At 34.7% G+C, this 24921-nt stretch overlaps 1 protein-coding gene across 3 annotated transcripts in view; it reads right to left on the bottom strand.

The window, feature by feature from the left end:
* The window catches only part of VPS13A (vacuolar protein sorting 13 homolog A), a 276459-nt gene that overhangs the window by 230581 nt on the left and 20957 nt on the right, over positions 1-24921 (bottom strand). For all 3 annotated transcript variants that reach the window (XM_027549517.1, XM_027549516.1, XM_027549515.1), the window contains exons 2-10: positions 19136-19179; positions 16241-16283; positions 12390-12485; positions 12017-12118; positions 7753-7862; positions 6969-7028; positions 5122-5181; positions 4812-4892; positions 1461-1518 (exon numbers count right to left, since the gene is read on the bottom strand). In XM_027549517.1, the coding sequence (XP_027405318.1) occupies positions 1461-1518; positions 4812-4892; positions 5122-5181; positions 6969-7028; positions 7753-7862; positions 12017-12118; positions 12390-12485; positions 16241-16283; positions 19136-19179 (654 nt within the window). The remainder of the gene's footprint in view (positions 1-1460; positions 1519-4811; positions 4893-5121; positions 5182-6968; positions 7029-7752; positions 7863-12016; positions 12119-12389; positions 12486-16240; positions 16284-19135; positions 19180-24921) is intronic.

The raw sequence follows: 24921 nt of genomic DNA, 5'->3' as shown, positions 1-24921 counted from the left end.
GAAGGAAAGTTATGACCAACCTAGATAGCATATTCAAAAGCAGAGACATTACTTTGCCACAAAGGTCCATCTACTCAAGGCTATGGTTTTTCCAGTGGTCATGTATGGATGTGAGAGTTGGACTGTGAAGAAAGCTGAGCGCCGAGGAATTGATGCTTTTGAACTGTGGTGTTGGAGAAGACTCTTGAGAGTCCCTTGGACTGCAAGGAGATCCAACCAGTCCATTCTAAAGGAGACCAGTCCTGGGTGTTCTTTGGAAGGAATGATGCTAAAGCTGAAACTCTAATACTTTCGCCACCTCATGCGAATAGTTGACTCACTAGAAAAGACCCTTATGCTGGGAGGGATTGGGGGCAGGAGGAGAAGGGGACGACAGAGGATGAGATAGCTGGATGGCATCACCAACTCGATGGACACGAGCTTGGGTGAACTCTGAGAGTTGATGATGGAGAGGGGGGCCTGGCGTGCTGCAGTTCATGGGGTCGCAAAGAGTCGGACATGACTGAGCAACTAAAATGAACTGAGAGGACATGGGAAAGATACTGCAGGGGGGAAGGAGTTATGCTTTGTGGTACTACTGTGCTCATTCAGCAGACTCTTGCTGTGCCATGGTTCCAATACACAGCTCTTAAAGAAAATGGCTTCTCCAGTGTCCAGGTCCTGCAGCACAACAGATATCTTCAGCACTAGACTCCTGCAGCACACAGCACCACCCAAGAGCCAGCAAATTCTCTTAATACATTGCTCAGGAGGTTTTAGAGTAGAGTACCTTCTGGAGACAACTCTCCACAAGACTTCCTAGTGGGTCAATTTCCCAAAAGTTCCTTCAGGGTAATTTACAAGTTTTACCAATAGGGCATCGGGGACTTCCCTGCCAGTCAGTGACCCACAGCAATCCCCTCTCCAACAAGTTCTAGATCTCAGTGTTGAAGGAGACAGACGCACTTCTTTGGGCACTCCACCTAACTCCCAGGGTAAAGGCTGTTTCTTCTAGCTATTGGGATGGCCAAAAAGTTCACTCAGATCTTTCCGTTAGATGCTACAGAAAAATTTAAACAAACATTTTGGCCAATCCCATACTATTCTTGCATTCCTTAGTGTTCTCTTTACGCTTTGTTAGCCAATCCCTTGTTACTCTAATACCCTCTTATATTTAGTAATTCTTCATAAATACTTTCCGTTCTCAAATTACTATGTGCTTCCTGTCTCTTCATCAGACTCTGAATGAAACAGCCAGAAATGACAGTAGGGTAAAGGAGAAATAAGTCAAAATTAAACTGATATATTTGAGAATCATCAACACACGATACAGCAAAGTATTTTGCTTTTGTGTATATATTAGAAATACATTTAATTTTATGAGAAAATCAACATGAAATACCACAGTGACATCAACAATATTCATTTCAAATTTATACTGATTACTTTAATTGTACATTTATCTTATGAAATTTACTTACCAAAATCATAACCTTCTGGAACAATATTTTCATCAACAATGCCATTCCTCAGGCTGCTCTATTAAAAGTCAAATTGATATTACTTATATTCATGCTAATACTAGTATATGCAAAAATGTTTAAAAGCAATTTTAAAAAATAACTCAAACTTAGGAGAGTATAGCTAAGAAAATATTAAAGTGACTAAATACTATTTCATCAAACTACTATTATGTAAGAAGGCTCTAGAAATTATTAAGATAGGAATGTATTTATATATATTTGCATACAAGCACATACACAAAATTTCATAAAATTCAACATCTCTTTAAGACAAAACAAAGTGGGTACAAAAGTAACATATCTCAATATAATGAAGGTCAGAGATGACAACCCACAACTATCATCATACTCAAGGGTGAAAAGCTGAAGGCTTCTCTTCTAAGATCAGGAACAAGACAAAGATGCTCATTTTTACCACTTTTATTCGACACAGTATTAGAAGTCCTAGCCAGAGAAATTAGGTAAGAAAAATAAATAAAGCATACAAGTTGGAAAGGAAGAAGTAAACTTTCACTATTTGCAAATGACATAATAATATATGGAAAACCCTGAAGTCTCCACCAAAAACTGCTAAAACTAATAATAAATGAATTAAAGTTGCAGGATACAAAAATCAATATACAGAAATCTGTGGTATTTCTGTACACTAATAACAAACTATCAGAAAGAAAAAATAACAACTCCATTTACAATTGCATTAAAATGTAAGAATACACTTCACCATGGAGGTAAAAGGCTTGTACCCTGAAAACGATAAGGCACTGAGGAACAAAAATAAAAAGGACACTAACTAATGGAAAGATATTTCATGCTCATGAATTAGAATAAGTAATACTGTTAAAGATTCATATTACCCAAAGCAATCTGCAGATATGTTGCAATCTCCATCAAAATACCAACAGCATTTCTCACAGAAAAAACAATATTAAAATTCATATGGAACCACAAAAGAACCCAAATAGCCAAAGCAATCCTGAGAAAGAACAAAGCTGGAGTTGTCATCTTCCCTGATATCTAACTATATTACAAAGCTAACAGTATTAGTATCTGTCACACAAACAGACACACAGATCAACAGACCAGAACAGACAACTCAGAAATAAACCCATGCATATATGGTCCAAAAATCACTGCAGAAAGTGACTGCAGCCATGAAATTAAAAGACGCTTGCTCCTTGGAAGAAAAGTCATGACAAACCGAGACAGCATATTAAAAAGCAGAGACCTCACTTTGCCAACAAAGGTCCATATAGTCAAAGCTATGGTTTTCCCAGTTGTACACAATGTACAGTTGTGAGAGGTGGACCATAAGGAAGGCTGAAAGCTAAAGAATTGATGGTTTCTAACTGTGGGGAAAAGACTCCTGAGCATCCCTTGGACAGCAAGGAGATCAAACCAGTCAATCCTAAAGGAAATCAACCCTGAATATTCATTGGAAAGACTGATGGCTGAAGTTGAAGCTCCAATACTTTGGTCACCTGATGTGACGCGTTGACTCATTAGAAAAGATCCTGATGCTGGGAAAGATTGAGGGCAGGAGGAGGAGTGAGTAAGAGAGGATAAGATGGTTGGATGGCATCACCAATTCAACAGACATGAGTTTGAGCAAAGTCTGGGATATAGTGAAGGACAGGAAAGCCTGACATGCTGCAGCACATGGGGTTGCAAAGAGTCAGACACAACTTAGCAACTGAACAACAACATACAGAGTCAGTTACAACTTATGACCAAGGAGTCAAGAACATACAATGGGAAAAGGACACTCTCTTCAATAAGTGGTTTTGAGAAAACTTGACAGCTATTTGAGAATGAAATCTGACTACCTTACACGATAAATGAAAATAACTCAAAATGGATTAAAGACTTGAACATAAGGCCTGAAACCATAAAAACTCCAGAAGAAAATAGGTGGTAAGCTCCCTGACATCAGTTTTAGCAATGAGTTTTTAGATTTGACAGCAAAAGCAACAAAAGCAAAAATAATCAAACTGACTACATCAAATTAATAGCTTTTGCACAGCAAAGAAAACTATCAAATACACGAAAAGGAAACCTATGAATGAAAGAAAATATATGAAAATATTATATCTGATAAGGAGCTAATATCTGAAATATATAATGAACCCATATAACTCAAAAGCAAAAAAACTCAAACAACCCAATTAAAAATTTCAAAATAGAAATACAGATGGCTAACAGATACATGGAAAGATGCTCATCATCCCTAATCATTAGAGAAATGTAAACCAAAACACAATGAAATACCACCTTATGCTTGTTAGAATAGCTATTATCAAAAACCAAAAAAATTATAAATGTTGGTGAAAATGTGGAGAAAAGAAAACCCTTCTGCTCTGTTGGTGGGATGCAAATTGGTGCAGACCCTATGGACAATATGGAAGGACCTCAAACAATTAAAAAACGGAACTATCATATAACCCGACAGCTCCACTTCTGAGAAGAAAATAAACATCCAACTTGAAAGCATATCTGCACTCCATGTTCACTGCAGCATTATTCATAATAACCAAGATATGGAAACAACATAAATATCCATCAAGAGTGAATGAAGAAAATGTTTTATACACACACACACACACACACACTGTGGAATATCACTCAGCCATAAAAGAAAGTGAAATCTTGCCATTGGGACAACACAAATGGACCTTGAGGCATTACACTAAGTGAAATAGCTTCAAGACAGAAAAACAAACGTATCTTGCTTTTATGTGGAATTTAGAAGAAAAAATAACATAGAGAACAGATCGATGGTTGCAGGGAAGTGGGGAGGGAGGTACTGATAGGAAGGGAAAAAAATTGACAAAGGGAGTCAAGAAGTCCAAACTTTCAGTTATAAAATAAGTATTTATTAACTCATGGAGATGTAATTATACAGCATGGTGACTATCATTAATAATACTGTGTTGCATATTCAAAAGTTGTTATGAGTAAATCTTGCAAGTTCTTATCACAAGAAAAACAACTGTATAATTACATATGGTGATGGATTAACTAGACTTATTGTGTTGATCATTTTGCAATATATACAAATATCAAAACATTATGTTGCAGACATAACTAACAAATGTTTCATATCAGTTATACCAAAAAGGTATGTTTATATATGTCTATGTACAAACACATATATTCACCTACTGCTGGAAATTTTAATGGATTTTTGCCTAGGAAAAAAAGGACCACTGACTAACATATTATCTACAGTATGTTAGATAAATGACAAAGAATAAAACTATGCAAAATATGATACCAAAGATATATATGCACGTATCAAAAAAATTTACTTACCACTGATTCATCATAATTACTAAGATAAAACAATTGAGTCTTCACATTCCAATAGGCAAAAAGGTTATCCAATCGGATTAACTGAAAATAAATCAAATTTATTATAAGCCTCATTTTCAATGAAGATTCTTTAGCATATGCTTTTTCAGAAGTCTCAAATAATTGGTCATATAACACTTAAGTCAATACAATTCATAAAAATCCTTATCTATGTATTATCACTTGTCTTAAAAGTATCTTTTGTCAAGCCCATTGACTGACAAAACATAGTATTTTTTGTTTTGTCAAAAATAAACATTGTTTATTTTACCTTACGAAATAATTTCTCAGTTTCATCATGTAAACATGGAATCCAGTATTGATCAGTTGTCTGAAAAGGAAAAAAAGAAGCAGTAAAAACTGTCACTTGCATGTGAAATGGCAGAGTGATAAACAGAATCTATCCTGCCCTAGACCAATCTACCATTAAAATGTCCTTGAAAACATAACATTTAGTCAAAGAATATTAACTGAATATTCTGTATTCAAGAATCCCATTGCCTGGTGAAAAACAAACTAGAAAGCAAACTACAAACTGGTTAAGTGCCATTATGGAGGTTAAATACGCAGTACTCTGGGAGAATAAAGTCCGTAACTAAAGACTCCACAGTAGGAGCCTCAATTTCAGGTATGTGATGGTGAAAGTGATACATAACCTACTAAGTGACACATTAATGGAAGTTATCAATTCTAAATTTAGTAGGGAATATGATTCATGGTAGGAAGATATCTGAATGTATGGTATGTTCAAAGAACTGAAGTAGCCCAATACGGCCCAAGAACATATTCAAAACATAGAAAAGAGGTAAAATCAGGTGTCCTACCTAGGGTCAGATTACACAGGGATTATAAACTATTTTGACAAAATTATAGACTTTAAAAGCAATGAAAAGTCACTGAGGGAAATAAATTGCTATCAAATGCTTATATTTATAAGATGGTTTTCATTTTTTCTAGAGAACTAAATGGACTGAACAGTGGTGCTCAAATTTTATCATGCAATTAGGATGACCTGGAGGGATTTTTAAACAAAACAGCTGGGTCTCAGCCTGAGTTTGCAATTGAGTATGGCTCGGGTGGGGGACAAGTTTCCAAATACTTCCAAAACCAGTGGTGAAAACCACTGCTGACACTGTTGCCAATCACCTTCACAATGCCAAATCCAATGGCTAATTTTCCAACCTTATTTTTCACTGTTACAATAGCATTTGACAGTTTACCTCACCCAACTTTATTGAGTAACTTTTCACTTGACTTTTCTCTTTTCCTGTTTGAGGTAGATCCAAATTTTAAAAACCATACACAAAAACTGAATGAACATAAAAAACAAAAGCATATAATGAAATACTATACAGCAGCTGAACTGAATCAATTAAACTACATGTGGCAATAAACACGTCACAATGTGTAGCAAAAAAGGAAACTCAGAGAAGAATCATGTAACATTTACATGAACTTTTAAAAATCTACCAAATACTACACATTTTTAATGGATATACAGTGTAAAGTTTAAAAATGTAAGATGTTTACCTCTTGGGTGGGAGAGAAGAGTGGAGCAGAATACAAAAGGAATTTAAACTTTATTCATAACAGCTTATTCTTTAAAAGTATTTAAAATTTAAACTAAATGACAAACTTAACTATCATCCATTCTGGGTACAAGCAAGTGTCTCATAATTCTTATGTTCTCCTACAGTTTTAAAGTTTCTTAATTAAAAAACTAAACAGGAAGAAAGTATGCCACAATTACTAGTAATAGTGATGATGAAATGATTTGATTCTGTATACTTTCCACAACTAATCAAAGATTTTGAAATGAACATTACTTTTATTTTGTACTTATGCATTTAAAATTCAGAACGGATTTTTTAAAGTAAAATAAGTATGAAATATCATAATTGGCAAATAGTCTCTCACATATGAAACTAAATTTGATTATCAACCATTTTTTAAATATGAAACTACCTACCCCCAGTTTCAATCCAATCTATGTACTTTCTGTATGAATTCTATATAGATACCTACTCCTGATGCTGGCATACATTAAGTAGTTATTAGTAATTTAATTAACTATACTACAAAACTAAATATGGTTAAAAATTTTTTTAAACCAAATACCTGCATGCTGAGATTCTGAAGGGAAATACCAAATGACAGAGGGTTTTCTCGATTTGTGACCTAAAGAGGAAGGAGAGTAAATTTTACTCAGATTTTTAGTAGATGGACAAAATTTATATTGTAGAAAAAGTTCACTTTCTGGTAAGTAAGCTATTTCAAACATTCATAAACATTTTCCTAGTTTCTGGAATAATTTTTATTTCTACATTTTTCCTAACTACATATAAAGTACCAATGTATTAGTGTGGTACAATAATAATATATCAATATAATGTTGCCGCAGTCCATGGGATCACAAAGAGACATGACTTAGCAACTGAACAAAAAAATACTTTTTCAATCTACAAAAAAGAAGTTTATTAAAAATGAGATTGACCCTCACAACAGAGCTGTGAGAAGCCAACAATGATGTGTTTGAGATACAATATATGATCTATTTGAAATCAAACAATTAGTTAAGTCTAATGAATGATTCCTAAACCATTGCTTTTTCCAGGAAGTAAACACAGTATAAAGTATTTTAAAAACATGTAACTGCTAAATCTACCAAAGGTGATAATAAGAAAGAAATTTTCCTTCATTATCTGATGCTTGAACATTTTAGAAAAGTGTAATCAAGGCACTGAGGACTGCAAATTACAACTAATTATAAAAAATAAAGATCATGTCATGTTCAGCTCTATATCCCTCCACTTGCCAGCATCTCATATGTTGACCACTATAGAGCAGGTGTCAATAAACAGCAAAATAAATATAAAAAGTTATTACCTATTAAAATACTTACATCATCTTCATAGCGAATATGGATGTTGGAAATTTTCACTTGAAGATTTTTTATGATCTGGGTAATTAATTTTTCTGTGAAAGTGTCCTGTTTCTCCACAAGCTGTTTTTCTACAATTGCAAATATTCATTTTTAATATGAATGAAAAAAACATTCTATGAGTATCTGTATTGAAATAATAGAAATGCTACCTTCTTAAAGAAAGAAATCTGTAATTAGACTACTAAGTCTCCTTTCCAAGTATCTTACATATCAAAAGACTTTCCTGGGTGACTAAATGCACACAGTTTTCAAAACCTACTTTCTTGTCCAAACTAATGCTTATCATGTAGAATTTATTGGCATCAAATTTTATAATTTCTGTAGGTATACCTGAGTACATAAGGACATGAAAAACAGTAAGATTATTAGGTAAGAATTATAACAGGATCATATTAGAAGAGTCAGAAACAGTAGCAAAGAAAGAATCTCCCTTAAAATTTGTACTATCATCATAAGGTGTCTGTGGATAGAAGTATAAAACAGCTGAATATGCTCCTTCTCTAATAAACACAAAATAGGAAGATATAAGATTCTCTCCCTCTCCCCTTTTAAGCAAAAATGAAAGATGTTCATTTGTTTCATTTTTCAAAATGAGATTAAACAATCTTCTTCAATACTTTCTAGGAAAATAGAAAGAATAAAAAATCGAGGTTCCTAATTTTTTTTAACATGCTGATAACCACTAATTACTAACACTTTTGCCCCCACTTAAAAATGCCAATGAAAGCGATCTTTTTCTAGTCCTATTTCACCTGTATACACTTATTATTTATCTTTTCCTCTAATGACCTGCTGCTGCTAAGTCACTTCAGTCGTGTCCAACTCTTAGCGACCCCATGGACTGCAGCCTACCAGGCTCCTCCGTCCCTGGGATTCTCCAGGCAAGAACACCGGAGTGGGGTGCCATTGCCTTCTCCGACTACTTCCTAATTCAGCTGACCCAGAAAGTCTCAGAGAAAGAAAAGCTGATGAAGGTATTCTCATACTTGCATCAAAGGGAAGCATGAGTGAACGAACATACTGAACAGGACTTTAGAATTAATAAACAGAAGTAGAAAAAAACTCTTTGAAGATGAGAGTTTTTTATTTTAAATGTTGAATCCCACCACTACCTAATAAAATCCTCTGCTCTATAAATTTAGTTATTCAATTAAATGCTAAATTTTTATTTCCCTATCAACTAGTTTCTTTCGGACTTCCTTACCCAGCTCAGATTCCTTAATACATTATTTCACCAACATTTTAAACTCTTCTGCTTTCTTTTTTCTCCTTTTTCTTCTGTCAATAAAGTTCCAAGCCGACACAAATCCAAACTCTACTTTTTATATAAACGTGTATGCCTTGCCAGGTGAGTAGGGGAGAAGAAAATTACCACAAAACAGACTGCAATTACTTTAAGTTAGTCATTACCAACTTCAACTAACCAACAACCTTACTACATTTCTCCAATCAACTTGTTCACACTCCAGAGTAACCATCTTAAAATTCCTCTTGGTACTCTTCAAAAGTCCAACAATTCTTTCACTGCTCTTTTTACTCTTAGCAAACCACTTTACAACTATGAAGAAACCAAAGCTTCCTCTCTGCAATCATCACTAAATCGAAATAGCAATTTCTAAGGTAACCAAGGACCTCCATGTCATAAATAAAATGATTATTTCTTAATCCTCAATATACCTGATAAATCAGCAGGATCTGACATATTCTTCACTTTCCAAACCACTCTTTTCCCATCGAAATGTAACCTCCAAATTTCCTACTATAATACTTACCTAACCACTCTTTCTTGGTCTTTTTTTTTTTTTTGCTGTTTTCCTCCTCTACACAATCCTTAAATGTTGGCTTTCTTTAGGGCTTAGTTCTAGAAATGTTTCTCTTCTCATTTTATACTGTTGCTGCAGAGAATCTCATTCATACCTTACAGCCTGAACTATCTTCCTAACGCTGACAACTCTCAAAAGTATATTGAATAATGCAGGAAGTAAGATATGATCACAGAGTAGTTGGTACATTCAGTAAACTACAAATAGGCCAGTATGGCTGGAACAAAGAACAGAAAAGATATGAAAGGGATGGGGTCAGTAAAAGGCTGGAAAGGTAGACAAGATTCAAGTCATAAGAGCAACAAAGTATTTTGTTGAAGAGTTCAAAATTCTATCTGATAACAGGTATAATGGATGAATCTTAAGCATGGCCATTTATATTTTAGATTTAAGTATAACTAGGAGGCACTTCTGATTAAACATGAGTTTGCATCTATTTTTCTCTTCCTCAGTAAAACCCCATGAAGGCAAAAGGGGAAAAATGGATAAATCTCCAAGACAAAAAGAAAAGAGTGTAGAAGAATAAGAGAAAGCTTAAAAAATTCAGAAGCTGGAAAGCAGATGGGCTTAGACAACATGACAGAACAAGAAATTTGATCTCAAATGCCCATAAATTGAGATGCCAATAAAATACAATATGAGCTAAAAAAAGAACCCTGGGAAGATTCAGTAACTGGAATCCTCTGAAAATATAAATGGCAAAGAGGTGGAAGAAGAAGGTGATCATATAAGGATTGGCTTAAAGTCTGTATATTGAGTAGTTAGATTTCTAGGTATCCTTCCTCTTCCAATCCACAGGATCAAGCAATTATCCTTTTTCCCACTCCATAAGAAGCAAATGTTTATTCTGGAGACAATAAAACTGACAGGCTCCAGACTCTGAGACTATGTATGTGAGGGTACAAGGAAATCCATCATGCCAAAATGGACATACTAAGTAAAAGGTCTATGTAATAAATGTTAAGACCCACATCCAACTGCTAATCAAAACTAGGGATCTGACTTCCCATGATAAGCAAATGGTCAATAAGCAGACAAAAAGATGCTAAAATACTAATTTTTACACACAGATACACAATGGAATCTTATTCAGCCTTAAAAAGAAAACTGTGACAAATGCTACAACATGGATAAACCTTGAAGACATAAAGTGAAAGTAAAGTCACTCAGTCCTGTCCGACATTATGAAGACATAATACTTTACATGGGGAAATAAACCACTGAAGAAAATACAAATACTATATGATTCCACTTGCATGATTACTCAGAACAGTCAAAACCAAACAGACAAAAAGCAAAATTGCAGTTTTTCCCGGGTCTGGGGGTAAAGGGGGAAAGAATGGGTGTGTTATTGTCTATCGAGTGTAAAGTTTCAATTTTACAAGATGAAAAGAGATATGGGGAGAGATGATGATAGTGGATGCAATACAATAAATGTATTTAATACCACTGAACTACTTAAAAGTCATTAAGAAGGCAAATTTTATATGAACACTACAATAAAAAATTTTTTTAAAAAAAGAGGATGAGGGTATGGATGAAAGACAATAGAGATGAAAACATAAGAAGTATTGCCAGGAATTGTGGTAAATCTCCTTTTTTTAATGCCTTTTTTTTACTTGTTTGCCAACCAGTAAATCGTTTATTATTGCTTTCTTTTTATTTAAAAAGTAAGTTAATGGCAAGGACATTTTGAGCAGTACACACACAACTCTTCTAAGATGCTTAGCATCAAAGGATGGAGGAGCATAAGCTAACCATAGGAACATGACTTGATGCTTAAAAGATAAGAGAGGCTATGGCATATTTACATGTCAAAGAGAAAGCTTCACTAGAAGGAAAAGTTAAGAGTCAGAGTACAGGAGTGTAGATGTTGATGGTTATATAAAGAACTCCTACCATTACTCCATTATCATCAACAGCAGTAAGTGGAAAGGGGTTAGATTTCTGCAGGACATCTCTAATACTAACAAAAGAAGGGGACTAAAGTAATGGACCATTTTGGTCTAAGCTGAACAGGAATGTATGTGACGCCAGAGGGTAAACAGATTTGGAAATATATCAAGAAACTAAGTATCTCCAAAAGGTGAAGAACTGATAAAAGTGGAATAAGGAAGAGAAGACTAGAAAGGTTAAAAAAAAAAACCTCATGAAATTAACTACTAAAAAACTAACCTCATCCTTATAAGTTTGGAATATTATTTGCACTAAGGTAAATTTCTATAAGGTAAAATTTCTATAAACATGATAAAACATAGAAACCACATTAAAATTCTTGTAATAAAACTATCATATTTTTAAAGTAATCTCAGTGCTTCCAGAAGAAAATAATATAGTAATGTAATAAATATTTAGCTCTTTTCTGCTTTTCTTATTACCATTCTTATTGTTATCTTTACCTTGATCAGCTACTTTTCGTTTTGCTTCTTCTATTCTTTTCAATTCCTGTTGCTTTGCTTCAAAGAGTTGTTTTTCTTCTTTTATAGGATCATATTTTATTCCTGCAGAAAGTATAAAAAAGGAAGACTCTTAATTACCTTAAATTTAAATATACTCATTCCAAAAAATATCCTGGAAAATAATCACTAATTCAAAGTTCACAAAAATTGAGGGTAAAAACCAATTTACTTTATATTACCAAAATAACACATTTAAATATTTAAAAAGCTCAAAAAATTCACCAAAATTATTTGAACAAATTATCAAATATAAAGATTTTTTCACATTAAAAAAAGGAGTAATTGAAATGACAATGTTTAAAATTTGACTTACTAGAAGAAGGCACTATGAGTAAATAAACGCCTTCCAATACAGCTTCAACTGGTTGGGTATAAAGGTTTTTCCATGGAATTATAAGATTAAGAGTACCTATATGAAAAAAAAGAAAAAATATTATTCTTTCAATCTAGATTTACTATCAGCCTATTTTCTATCAAGCACTAAGGGAAATAACAAAGTAGTCTTTGACTTTACGAGCTCATTAACTTTATAGAAAGCTATTTTACAACAATAAACTAAAAGTCTTTTTAGTGATGATTTGAAATTATCTGTATTAGTATTGTTGGAAAATCTACTAAAAAATGTTCTAAATATTTACAAGTTTCTATTGTGGTGATATGTACCACAAACATATCAGTATTATCCTTCCGTTAATCAATAATCTTTGATAAAATAAGATTGATTTGTACCAATTCTTATTCAAAATCTCTAAATATTTTTCTTATACGATAAAAAGGAAGATTACATACTTTATACAAGTATATTTTATAGCGATTTTACACACTATGTACATATTTGTATATATATGATATTTGCATAAGTATGATTATCATAAGTGTATATACTCATAAATTCCTATGATAATAATCAAGGATCCTGGGCAATATTAGAAAATCATTTCAACTAATAAAAATATTTTGCTACAACCCAACAGCAAAGTATTTTAAAAGCATTAGATTTCTTAAACTAAAGAATATGATGTAAAGGACTCATTATACTATTAATTCTAGTTTTATGTATTTTATGTATTTAGTATATGTAGAAAACTTCTACAATAATTTTTAATATTAAAAAATATTTTTAGAAAGTATGAATCTCTAGATTTAAAATTAGTTGTCATGATCAGGGAAGGAAAAGACATACTAAATACATTATTGGTGCATTAACTCCTTAGAAGGAAACCTACGACAAATCTAGACAGTGTATTAAAAACCAAAAACAGCACTTTACCAACAAAGGTCAGCATAATCTAAGCTATGGTTTTTCCAGAAGTGATGTATAGATGTGAGAGTTCAACCATAAAGAAGGCTGAGCACCCAAGAATTGATGCTTTTGAATTATGGTGCTAGAGAAGACTTGAGAGTCCCTTGGACTGCCTGGACCAGTCAATCCTAAAGGAATCAGTCCTGAATATTCACTGGAAGGACTGATGCTGAGGCTAAAGCTCCAATACTCTGGCTACCTGATGTGAAGAGTCAACTCACTGGAAAAGACCCTGATGCTGGGAAAGATTGAAGGCAAAAGGAGAAGAGGGGAGCAGAGGATGAAATGGTTAGATGGTATCAACGACTCAGTGGACATGAATTTGAGCAAACTCCAGGAGATAGTGAAGAACAGGGAAGCCTGTGCTGCAGTCCATGGAGTCTCAAAGAGTCAGACACAACTTAGTGACTGAAAAACAATACTACATACTTAGACATACTGTATTATGTAACTCCAAAAACCCATGTTTTTAAAAATGCCAAATCAAGAAAAAGATTTCTCCATACTAATTTAGAGAAAAATAAACTACCTGACTTCTAAAAGAGGAATAGCTTTCTAAGTTTTAAAATCAGAGAAGATAGTGACCATTTTAAATTTCTATACTAACAATATACCATTTGTACCACTAAGCATTTGTTTTAAACCAAATCATTTTTTCCTTCCTTATGAAGGGCAGGCTTCTTATTATAGAAAATTTAGAAAAATCAGAAAAAATACATAAGAAGGTACTTTAAAAATCTTCCACATGAAAACAATTACTTTGAAAGTATGTATGTAAGTATATTTGATATGTATGCAATTCTGCATCTTAAATGAGGAAAACTTTGAAAAATCAGTAAGATTAACAACCCCCATTAATGGCAAGGGGACAATATGTTCTTATAAAACTGGTTGCACCACTACATCACTCATTTGGAAATGTGTACTTCATTTAGCAGACTGTGTTCCTACTATAAGCCAAGTATTGTGCTAAGTGAAGATATTAAAATTTTAAAATTAAATCCACTTCTCAAAAAACTTACTGTCTAGAAGAAAAAATAATGATATTAAATAATGGCAGTTTCTATGATAGAGATATGCAAATGAAACCTTAAATGACTCTCAAGATTATCTTATGTATTAGGTATCAGTTCAGTGTACTTTCTACCACCTTACATTAACACTGAAAATTTACCCTGTCATCATTTTTAAACATGGTCAGAAAAGAAAAGAGAAAACAGAAATAATGAAGGCACTAAATGAAAGCAAGTCTACCTACTGTCCTTATATCATTTTCTAGAATAGATGTTAAATTTATATACACTGATTTACAATGATCATAGTTATAAAATTCAATGACTTTCAAAATACTTTCAAAAAGTATATGAAAATGTTTACTGTAAATTTTTGGACCAATAGAAATAAGATTACATTGTTCAAATTTTGTAATATGCAATATTGAGAAATAAGGGAGGTCAAATCAATATGGATTATGAGGAATCTTTATTAATGATAATTTAAAAATATATAAAATCCTACATACACCATGATTACAAGTCAAAATGTTCACATGTAAAAAACCTTATAAAAATTTGCAAAAATAAATATACTAGGTAGAAAAGTAATGGGTGACATTTTCCCCATTTTATTTATACTAAGTAGTGTTTAAATTATGGGGGCAAAAGGAAGAAGAGAAACAGAATTAAGAGTCCTAGCAATGTAAATGAAAAAAGCTTCTTTGGCATATGGTCTAATAACTATAAGAGCACAAAATTGTGGAGATTTTCATTAGGTAATTTATATAAGCTTTCAAAACACCTTATTCTCCAAGTGACACCAATACATTGCAATAACATTATATAAATTCTTCTACACAAATTATCTGCATACTACTACTTTTAAGTCACAGATAATAATACTATCATCTTGCACAATATGTAAACCAATAGTTTAAACAACAAAGTTAAAACAATAAACTGAAATAATTTAAGAAATGAAACATATATGTCTTTATTAAACACATTTGAATCAATTTCTGCTCAATGTAATTCTGCTCAACCAGTATATGTAAACTACAAAAACTAGAAATGTAATACAACAAAATTAGCATAGTGTTTCCTAGAAAACTAACAGAACAGAAACCAGGTTTTTGACTGGTTCCTGACCAAACTGCCTGGAGGATCCAGACCCAATTCCTTATACCACTTATCCATGGCCAATCAGAATACAGCAATGATAACTAGTCAGAAACTTAAACTGAGACAGTCATGCTCTCCACTAGTTTTAATGCTTTGGATCTCAACTCATTTCAACACTTAACAAGATGTATAATTTCACAAGTATTGGGGCTTCCCTGGTGGCAGGGGTTAAGAATCCACCTTGCAATGCAAGGGACACTGGTTTGATCCCTGGTCCAGGAAGACACTACATGCCACTGGGCAACTGGGCATGTGTGCCAAAACTACTGAGCCCACACTGCACTCTGGAGCCCACAAGTTCTAACTACTAAGCCCATGTTACAACTACTGAAGCCCATGTGCCCTAGAGCCTGTACTCCACAACAAAAGAAACTGCTGCAGTGAGAAGCCCTCACAGCACAACGAGAGAGTAGCTCCCACTCACCACAACTAGGGAAAGCTCGCCTGCAACAACGAAGCCCCAGTACAGCTAGAAATATGATTTTAAAGTATTTCACAGGTATTCAACAGGGATATATGGACCACAACAGACATTAAGTTACACAACAAAGTTTTATATAGGTGAAAACACATGATTCTTTTAATTTATGCTCAGAAACATTATATCACATTATAGAGATACTAGACATATTATTCTGGTTACATGTCTAACAGGAGGACATACAAATAACAAAGACAGCTTACCTATATGGCCAACTTTAATTTTAAATGGTACGTCCAGTTGACTCTACAAAAAAATATATATGCAAAATCTTAGTACATACACAGTTTGCAAAACACATAACTAATTTTTTCTTCCCAAGATTACTTAAGGGATTTAAGTTAACTTAGCCTGGTAGGCTGTAGTCCATGGGATCGCTAAGAGTCAGACACGACTGAGCGACTTCACTTTCACTTTTCACTTTCATGCATTGGAGAAGGAAATGGCAACCCACTCCAGTGTTCTTGCCTGGAGAATCCCAGGGACGGGGGAGCCTGGTGGGCTGCCGTCTATGGGATGGCACAGAGTCAGACACGACTGAAGCGACTTAGCAGCAGCAGCAGCAGCAACATCTTCTCTTTACCTTCAGTACTTATTTAAGTTTCTAAATACATAACTGCAATATCTTCAAATCCATAAAATTCAGAGCCTGATCACCTTAAATAGCGAAAGATTCTACAGCAATACTGACCACCAAAGTTACTCATACCAGAATCACTACAGCTTTTACACTGTTTGAAAAAGAAAACAAAGTGGGAAATTTCACTGTCAGTGTGTATTTGAAGGGAAACTAAACCACTAGTGCAAAAAATATCCTCAAATAAATTTCTCCTCATTCAATAGGAGAAAAGACAACCTTTTCAATAAATGGTACTAGGATAACTGGATATCCACTTGCAAAAAGAATGTAGTTGACCCTTATCTTATACCATATATGAAAATTAACTCGGAATGAACCAAAGATCTAATGTAAGAACTAAAACTATAAAATGTTCAGAAGAAAACAAAATCATGTGATTTCTTGGATATCACATGAAAACCACAGGCAACAACAATTTTTAAAAAAAGATGAATTCGATTTCATCAAAATTTAACTTTTTACATAAAAAATGTTTGTATATAACACTGTTACAGAAGCAAAAGACAACCCACAAAATGTGAGGAAGTATTTGCAAATCATATCTTCTGACAAAGGGAAATATCCAAAGTATGTAAAGAACCAAAGTGCACCACCCCCCCAAAAAAAACCATGATTTTAAAAAATCAGCAATGCTTTTCAATAGACATTTCTATTTCTCCAAAGAACATATAAAAATGGTCAACAAGCACATGTAAAGATGCTCAACCTCACTAATCATTGGAGAAGCAGTAAGGAAAACCAGTAAGATTTACCACTTCATGCTCATTAGGATAGTTATTATCAAAAAAACAGAAAGTAAATGTTTTCAAGGATATGGAAAATTGGAATTCACGTACTGCTGGTAGGAATTCAGGTATACTTCATTTTACTGTGCTTTACTTTGTTGCACTTCCCAGGTACTGATATTTTTTTTTTTTTTGGTTTTGTCTTTTTTTTTTTAATCAAATTGAAGGTTTGTGGCAATCCTTCATCGAGGAAATCTATCAGTGCCACTTTCCCAACAGCATTAGTTTTTAACTGATGTACGTACGCTGGTTTTTTAGACTAGGTAGCACAGTGGTAAAGAATCTGCCTGCCAATGCAGGAGATGCAAGAGACGCGGGTTTGATCTTCAGGTTGGAAGATCCCCTGGAGTAGGAAATGGCAACCCATTGCAGTGTTCTTGCCTAGAAAATTCCATGGACAAAGAGCCTGGTGGGCTACAGTCTGTCAGGTTGCAAAGAGACACACATGACTGAGCAACTGAGCATATACACACAGAGTGTAAACATAATTTTTAAATACCCTGGGAAACCAAAACCTTCCGTGACTTGCTTTTTTGTGACCATATTCACTTGACTGTAGCTGACTGGAAACGAACCTACGAAATCTCCAAGGTGCGCCTACATTATGTGGCTCAACTGCTTTGGGAACAGTGTGGCGGCGGTTCAATGGCTCAGCCGTGCCCGACCCCTGTGACCCCATGGACTGGAGCCCAGCAGGCTCCTCCGTCCCTGAGCTTCCTGAACAATAGTACTGGAGTGTACTGCCATTTCCTTCTCCAGGGCAGTCTTCCCAACCCAGGAATCAAAACCGGGCCTCCTGCATTGCAGGTGAATTCTTTATGGACTGAGTTAGTGTGGGGGGTCCTAAAAAGGCTAAACATACAATTACTAAATAATCCATCAATTTCACTCCTAAGTATTTACCCACAGGAATGAAAGCTAGGATTTGAACAGACATGAATACTAATATTCATAGCAGCATTATCCACAAGAGACAGAGGCAAAAACAACCCAAGTGTACATCAACAGAAAAGTGACCAAAATGCAGTATATACATACAATACTATTCAGCCTTCATAAAAAGGAGTGATTTCCTGATACCTGCTACAACATGGATGAACCTCAAAGGAATTATGTTAAGTAAACTAGATAAAAAATGACAAACATAGCAGGATTCCATTTATATGAGGTACTTGGAATAGGCAAATTAAGTGAAGCAGAAGTTAGCAGGGTGAGTGGAGAAAGGGAATGGGGAGTTATGTTATTTCTTACTGGTGACAAAGCCTTCCTTAGTGTAATAAAAATGTTCCAGAAATACATACTGATGATGGCTGCACAAAAGTGTTAATGCTACTGTATTCTATGGCAAAAAATATATATATATGATTAAAATGGTACCAGGAAAAAAAAAAAAACTGAAGATGACTGGAGAGGTAAGTTAAAAATCTAAAATGAAAGCATACGGGAAGAGACAAATTTTAGAAATATTTTTAGTGGGGGAAATTACAGTCAGGTTGTATTTCTATGGAGATTGAAAGTCCATTTTGCAAAATTCACAGTTTTTAAAAATTACTTTAAGAAGTTTTCTTAAACTTAAATAATTTAAGATGACAAATCAGGAAGATGTTCATGTAACCTAAATGTAACCTGTTCATGGAACCTAACATAAGAAAGTGCTTATTGTCAAAACATACCAGGGCATTTTCTTTAATTTCAAGATTCTTCAGGGCCACAGCTCCTAAAAGAAAAAAACAAAATGAATAAAAAACTAAAAGTGAAATATTCAAATAAACTTTAACAAGGTAGGTATACTTCATTCCTAAATGTCCTATCAAGGAAAACAGTTATCAAAATGTAAATAGAAACAGAATCCAACTATAATTGTTGGCTCCCCTTCATTCTTCAACTTAGTCTAAGATTCTACGTTTGAGCAAACATCATTTAAGTTCTGACCTATACAGCGTAGCTCAAGGATAATGGATATATTTTCATCAAAATTATACAAATAATATGAATCTACCAACATAGCATGATGTAAGAAATTACTGGAAAAAATGACTGCTTAAGTATATTTGCAATGAGCAACTGGAAAGATTTTTAATTCAACCATGTGAGATTAATAAGGATTTCTTATTAATTAGAGATACTGAGTGTTGTCCTATCTTGCTCTGTTTTAATTCTGCTACAGAAAATGAATGCCTTCACTTTTAGGCAGTAATTTGAATATGAGTAACTCGATCACAATAAACTGTGGAAAATTCTGAAAGAGATGGGAATACCAGACCACCTGGCCTGCCTCTTGAGAAACCTATATGCAGGTCAGGAAGCAACAGTTAGAACTGGACAGGGAACAACAGACTGGTTCCATATAGGAAAAGGAGTATGTCAAGGCTGTATATTGTCACCCTGCTTATTTAACTTCTATGCAGAGTACATCATGAGAAACGCTAGGCTGGAAGAAGCACAAGCTGGAATCAAGATTGCCAGGAGAAATATTAATAACCTCAGATATGCAGATGACACCACCCTTATAGCAGAAAGTGAAGAGGAACTAAAAAGCCTCTCGATGAATGTGAAAAAGTTGGCTTAAAGCTCAACATTGAGAAAACTAAGATCATGGCATCCAGTCCCATCACTTCATGGGAAATAGATGGGGAAACAGTGGAAACAGTGTCAGACTTTATTTTTTTGGGCTCCAAAATCACTGCAAATGATGACTGCAGCCATGAAATTAAAAGACACTTACTCCTTGGAAGGAAAGTTATGACCAACCTAGAAAGCATATTAAAAAGCAGAGACATTACTTTGCCAACAAAGGTCCGTCTAGTCAAGGCTATGGTTTTTCCAGTAGTCATGTATGGACGTGAGAGTTGAACTGTGAAGAAAGCTGAGCGCCGAAGAACTGATGCTTTTAACTGTGGTGTTAGAGAAGACTCTTGAGAGTCCCTTGGACTGCAAGGAGATCCAACCAGTCCATCCTAAAGGAGATCAGTCCTGGATGTTCACTGGAAGGACTGATACTGAAGCTGAAACTCCAATACTTTGGCCACCTCATGCGAAGAGTTGACTCATTGGAAAAGACCCTGATGCTGGGAGGGATTGGGGGCGGGAGGAGAAGGGGACGACAGAGGATGAGATGGCTAGATGGCATCACTGTCTCGATGGACATGAGTTTGGGTGAACTCCGGGAATTGGTGATGGACACGGAGGCCTGGCATGCTGCCATTCATGGGATCGCAAAGAGTTGGACACGACTGAGCGAAAGAACTGAACTGAACTGTTATCTAGATGTTCACATGATATACGGGGAAAACACCAAGAAGTAACATCAGTGAACATCTAATAGAAGTGACTTGTACAATTAGAAACAAACATTAATATATTGGGGTACTGACCAATATATATTGGGTGAATGACACAGGTATATAGAGTATCATTTACTGTTTTTTCTTTTTTTTTTTTTAATTATACATTTTTTATTGTGGTATAATACAAACAACAAAATTAACCATCAGCCGTTTTAAAGCATCTGGTTCAGTGGTATGAAATACATTCACATTTTTGTGTGGCCATCACCACTATCCATCCTCATAACTCTTTTTATCTTGTAAAACTGAAACGTTATAAACAATAACTTCCCGTTTCTCCTCTAACCCCAGCTCCTGGAAAGCACCATTATATAATGTTCAACAGTATAGCTTAAACTTTCCATTTATGGCTAATTCTTTGAACTGGCAGCTTTGAATTTTTTTTAAATCAATATACTACACAGACATAAGATGAATTAGTACAACTGGAAAAAGTATTATACTGTAAAATGTTATTTTACATTAAAATGTATCTTCTCTAAATAAATAGCTTTAAGTCTACAATGTTATATATCTCTATATACTGGTTAAAAATTAAACTTGATAGAAAAAATATTTCTATCAAATATATTTTAACAAATTTTAAAAGGGCTTCCAGTGCAACAAAATGAAAACTACATGATACTGAAGAAAAATTAAGAGGTAACAACATTTAATTTGTCCAAAGTTAATATCCACATATAAAACTAAATTTAGATATTAGCAGTACCATTTAAAGTACAAGTGATTTTAGATTTGGGGTTTTTCTGATTACGACAAGTTTTGCACAGCAATCTATGCAACTGTTTTAAGTTGCCGATCTCAAATGAATTTTTTAAAAACATGTATTTGCACTCTCCTCCCTTCACTATGACTATTTTTGATACTAAATTTTGTATCTAATTATTTTTTGTATCCCTTCACAATGACTACTTTTCATACTATGTTTTGTATCTAATTATTTTGTGTATCCGCCGTCTATGGGGTTGCACAGAGTCCGACACGACCGAAGTGACTTAGCAGTAGCAGTAACAGCTTATTTTGGGCTTCCCTGGTGGCTCAGTGGTAAAGGCTGCCTGTCAATGCAGGAGACACAGGTTTGGTTCCTGGGGAAGATCCCCTGGAGAAGGAAATGGCAATCCACTCCAGTATTCTTGCCTGGGAAATCCCACAGAGAGAGGAGCTTAGTGGGCTATAGTCCATGGGGTCACAAAAGAGTTGGACAAAACTGATTGATGAAACAACAACAGCTTATTGTGGGTGTCGATAACTTTTCTACTTTCATCTTTAAACCTCCCTACTAGTTTTGTGTGTGTGGATGACTTCCTACCTTTACTGTCTGTTTGCCTTTACCAGTGACCTTTTTGTTTAATAATATTCTTATTTTCAATTACGGTCTTCTTTTTTCACCTAAAGAAGGTTCCTTTAACAACTGTTGTAAAGCTGATTTGGCAGTGCTGAACTCTTTCAGCTTTTGCTTGATTGTAAACTTTTGATCTCTCCATTAAATCTCAAGGAGAGCCCTGCTGGGTACAGTATTCTTGAAGGTAGATTTTATCATTTAATCACCTTGAATATATTGTGCCATTCTCTTCTAGCCTGCAGAGTTTCTCCTAAAAATCAGCGGATAACCTTATAGAGATTCCCTTGTATGTTATATGCGTTTTTTTTCCCTTGTTGCTTTTAGTATTTTCTCATTGTCTTTAATTTTTGTCAATTTGACTAATGTATGTCTCTGTGAGTTCCTCCTTGGGTTTATCATGCATGGGACTCTGCACTTCCTTGACTTAAAAGTATTTCCTTTCTCATGTAGGGATGTTTGGGCTTTTATGTTTTGCATAGACTGCTATACACAAAAACATCACTGTGACCACAAACCAAAATCTGTAATAGATATACACAAGGAATCCCAAACATAACACAAAAGATACTCGTCAAATCACAGGAGAACAAAGGTGGCGGGGGGCGGGGGAGAAAGGGAGAAAACCTACAACAACAAATACAAAACTGCTAACAAAATGACAGTAAGAACATACGAATCAATAATTAAGTTAAATATAAGTGGACTAAACACTCCAACTGAAAGACACAGAGTGGCTGAATGGATACAGAAACAAGACCCACTACACAAGACTCACTTCAGATCTAGAGACACACACACTGAGAGAGAATGAAAAAAGGTATTTCATGTAAACAGAAATCAAAAGAAAGCCTAACTAGGAATATTTATATCACATGAAATACTTTAAAGATTGCTACAAACTAGTACAACCACTATGGAGAACAGTGTGGAGATTCCTTAAAAAACTGGAAATAGAACTCCCATATGACCCAGCAATCCCACTGCTGGGCATACACACCGAGGAAACCAGAAGTGAAAGAGACATGTGTACCCCAATGTTCATCGCAGCACTGTTTATAATAGCCAGGACATGGAAGCAACCTAGATGTCCATCAGCAAACAAATGGATAAGAAAGCTGTGGTACATATACACAATGGAATATTACTCAGCCATTAAAAAGAATGCATTTGAAGCAGTTCTAATGAGGTAGATGAAATTGGAGCCTATAATACTGAGTGAAGTAAGTCAGAAAGAAAAACAACAACATAGTATATTAACGCATATATATGGAATTTAGAAAGATGGTAATGATGACCCTATATGTGAGACAGCAAAAGAGACACAGATGTAAAGAACAGACTTTTGGACTCTGTGGGAGAAGGCGAGGGTGGGATGATTTGAGATAGCATTTAAACATATATATTATTATCATATGTGAAATAGATCGCCAGTCCAGGTTCAATGCATAAGACAGGGTGCTCAGGGCTAGTGCACTGGGATGACCCTGGGGGATGTGATGGGGAGGGAGGTGGGAGGGGGTTCAGGATGGGGAACACATGTACACCCATGGCCGATTCATGTGAATGTATGGCAAAAAGCACCACAATAGTATAAAGTAATTAGCCTCCAATTAAAATAAATTTTTAAAAAGATTGCTACAAAAAATAGAAAAGAACATTACATACTGATCAAAGGATCAAACCAAGAAGATAAAACAACTGTAAATATATGTGTACCCAAGAGAAGAGCAACTAAATATATAAGGCAAATCTTAAAAGATGAAAAAGGAGACATCAACAGTAACACAATAATAGTTGGGATTTTAACAACCTTATGTACATCAATGGACAGATCATCCAGACAGAAAATCAAACTGGAAACCCTGGACTTAAAGGACAGACTATACCACATCTACTTAACTGATATATAGACAGAATTCAATCAAAAAGCGGCAGGATACACATTCTTTTTAAATGCACATAGAACATTCTCCAGAATAGATCACATGTTGGACCACAAAGCAGGCCTCAGTAAATTTAAGAAAACTGAAATCGTATCAAGCATCTCTTCCAACCACAAAGCTATAAGGTGAGAAACTCACTAAAAACAACTGCAAAAAACACAAATACATGGGTTAATCAATATGTTACTAAACAATCAATGGATCACTGAAGAAATAAAAGAGGAAATTTTATTTTTTTTTAATTTTATTTTTAAACTTCATATAATTGTATTAGTTTTGCCAAATATCAAAATGAATCCGCCACAGGTATACATGTGTTCCCCATCCTGAACCCTCCTCCCTCCTCCCTCCCCATACCATCCCTCTGGGTCGTCCCAGTGCACTAGCCCCAGGCATCCAGTATCGTGCATCGAACCTGGACTGGCATCTCGTTTCTTACATGATATTTTACGTGTTTCAATGTCATTCTCCCAAATCTTCCCACCCTCTCCCACAGAGTCCATAAGACTGTTCTATACATCAGTGTCTCTTTTGCTGTCTCGTACACTGGGTTATTGTTACCATCTTTCTAAATTCCATATATATGCTTTAGTATACTGTATTGATGTTTTTCCTTCTGGCTTACTTCACTCTGTATAATAGGCTCCAGTTTCATCCACCTCATTAGAACTGATTCAAATGTATTCTTTTTAATGGCTGAGTAATACTCCATTGTGTATATGTACTACAGCTTGCTTATCCATTCATCTGCTGATAGACATCTAGGTTGCTTTCATGTCCTGGCTATTATAAACAGTGCTGCAATGAACATTGGGGTACATGTGTCT

Source organism: Bos indicus x Bos taurus, chromosome 8 (assembly GCF_003369695.1).
Source record: "Bos indicus x Bos taurus breed Angus x Brahman F1 hybrid chromosome 8, Bos_hybrid_MaternalHap_v2.0, whole genome shotgun sequence".
Lineage (NCBI taxonomy): Eukaryota > Metazoa > Chordata > Mammalia > Artiodactyla > Bovidae > Bos > Bos indicus x Bos taurus.
This window is presented reverse-complemented; position numbering and strand designations above follow the sequence as displayed.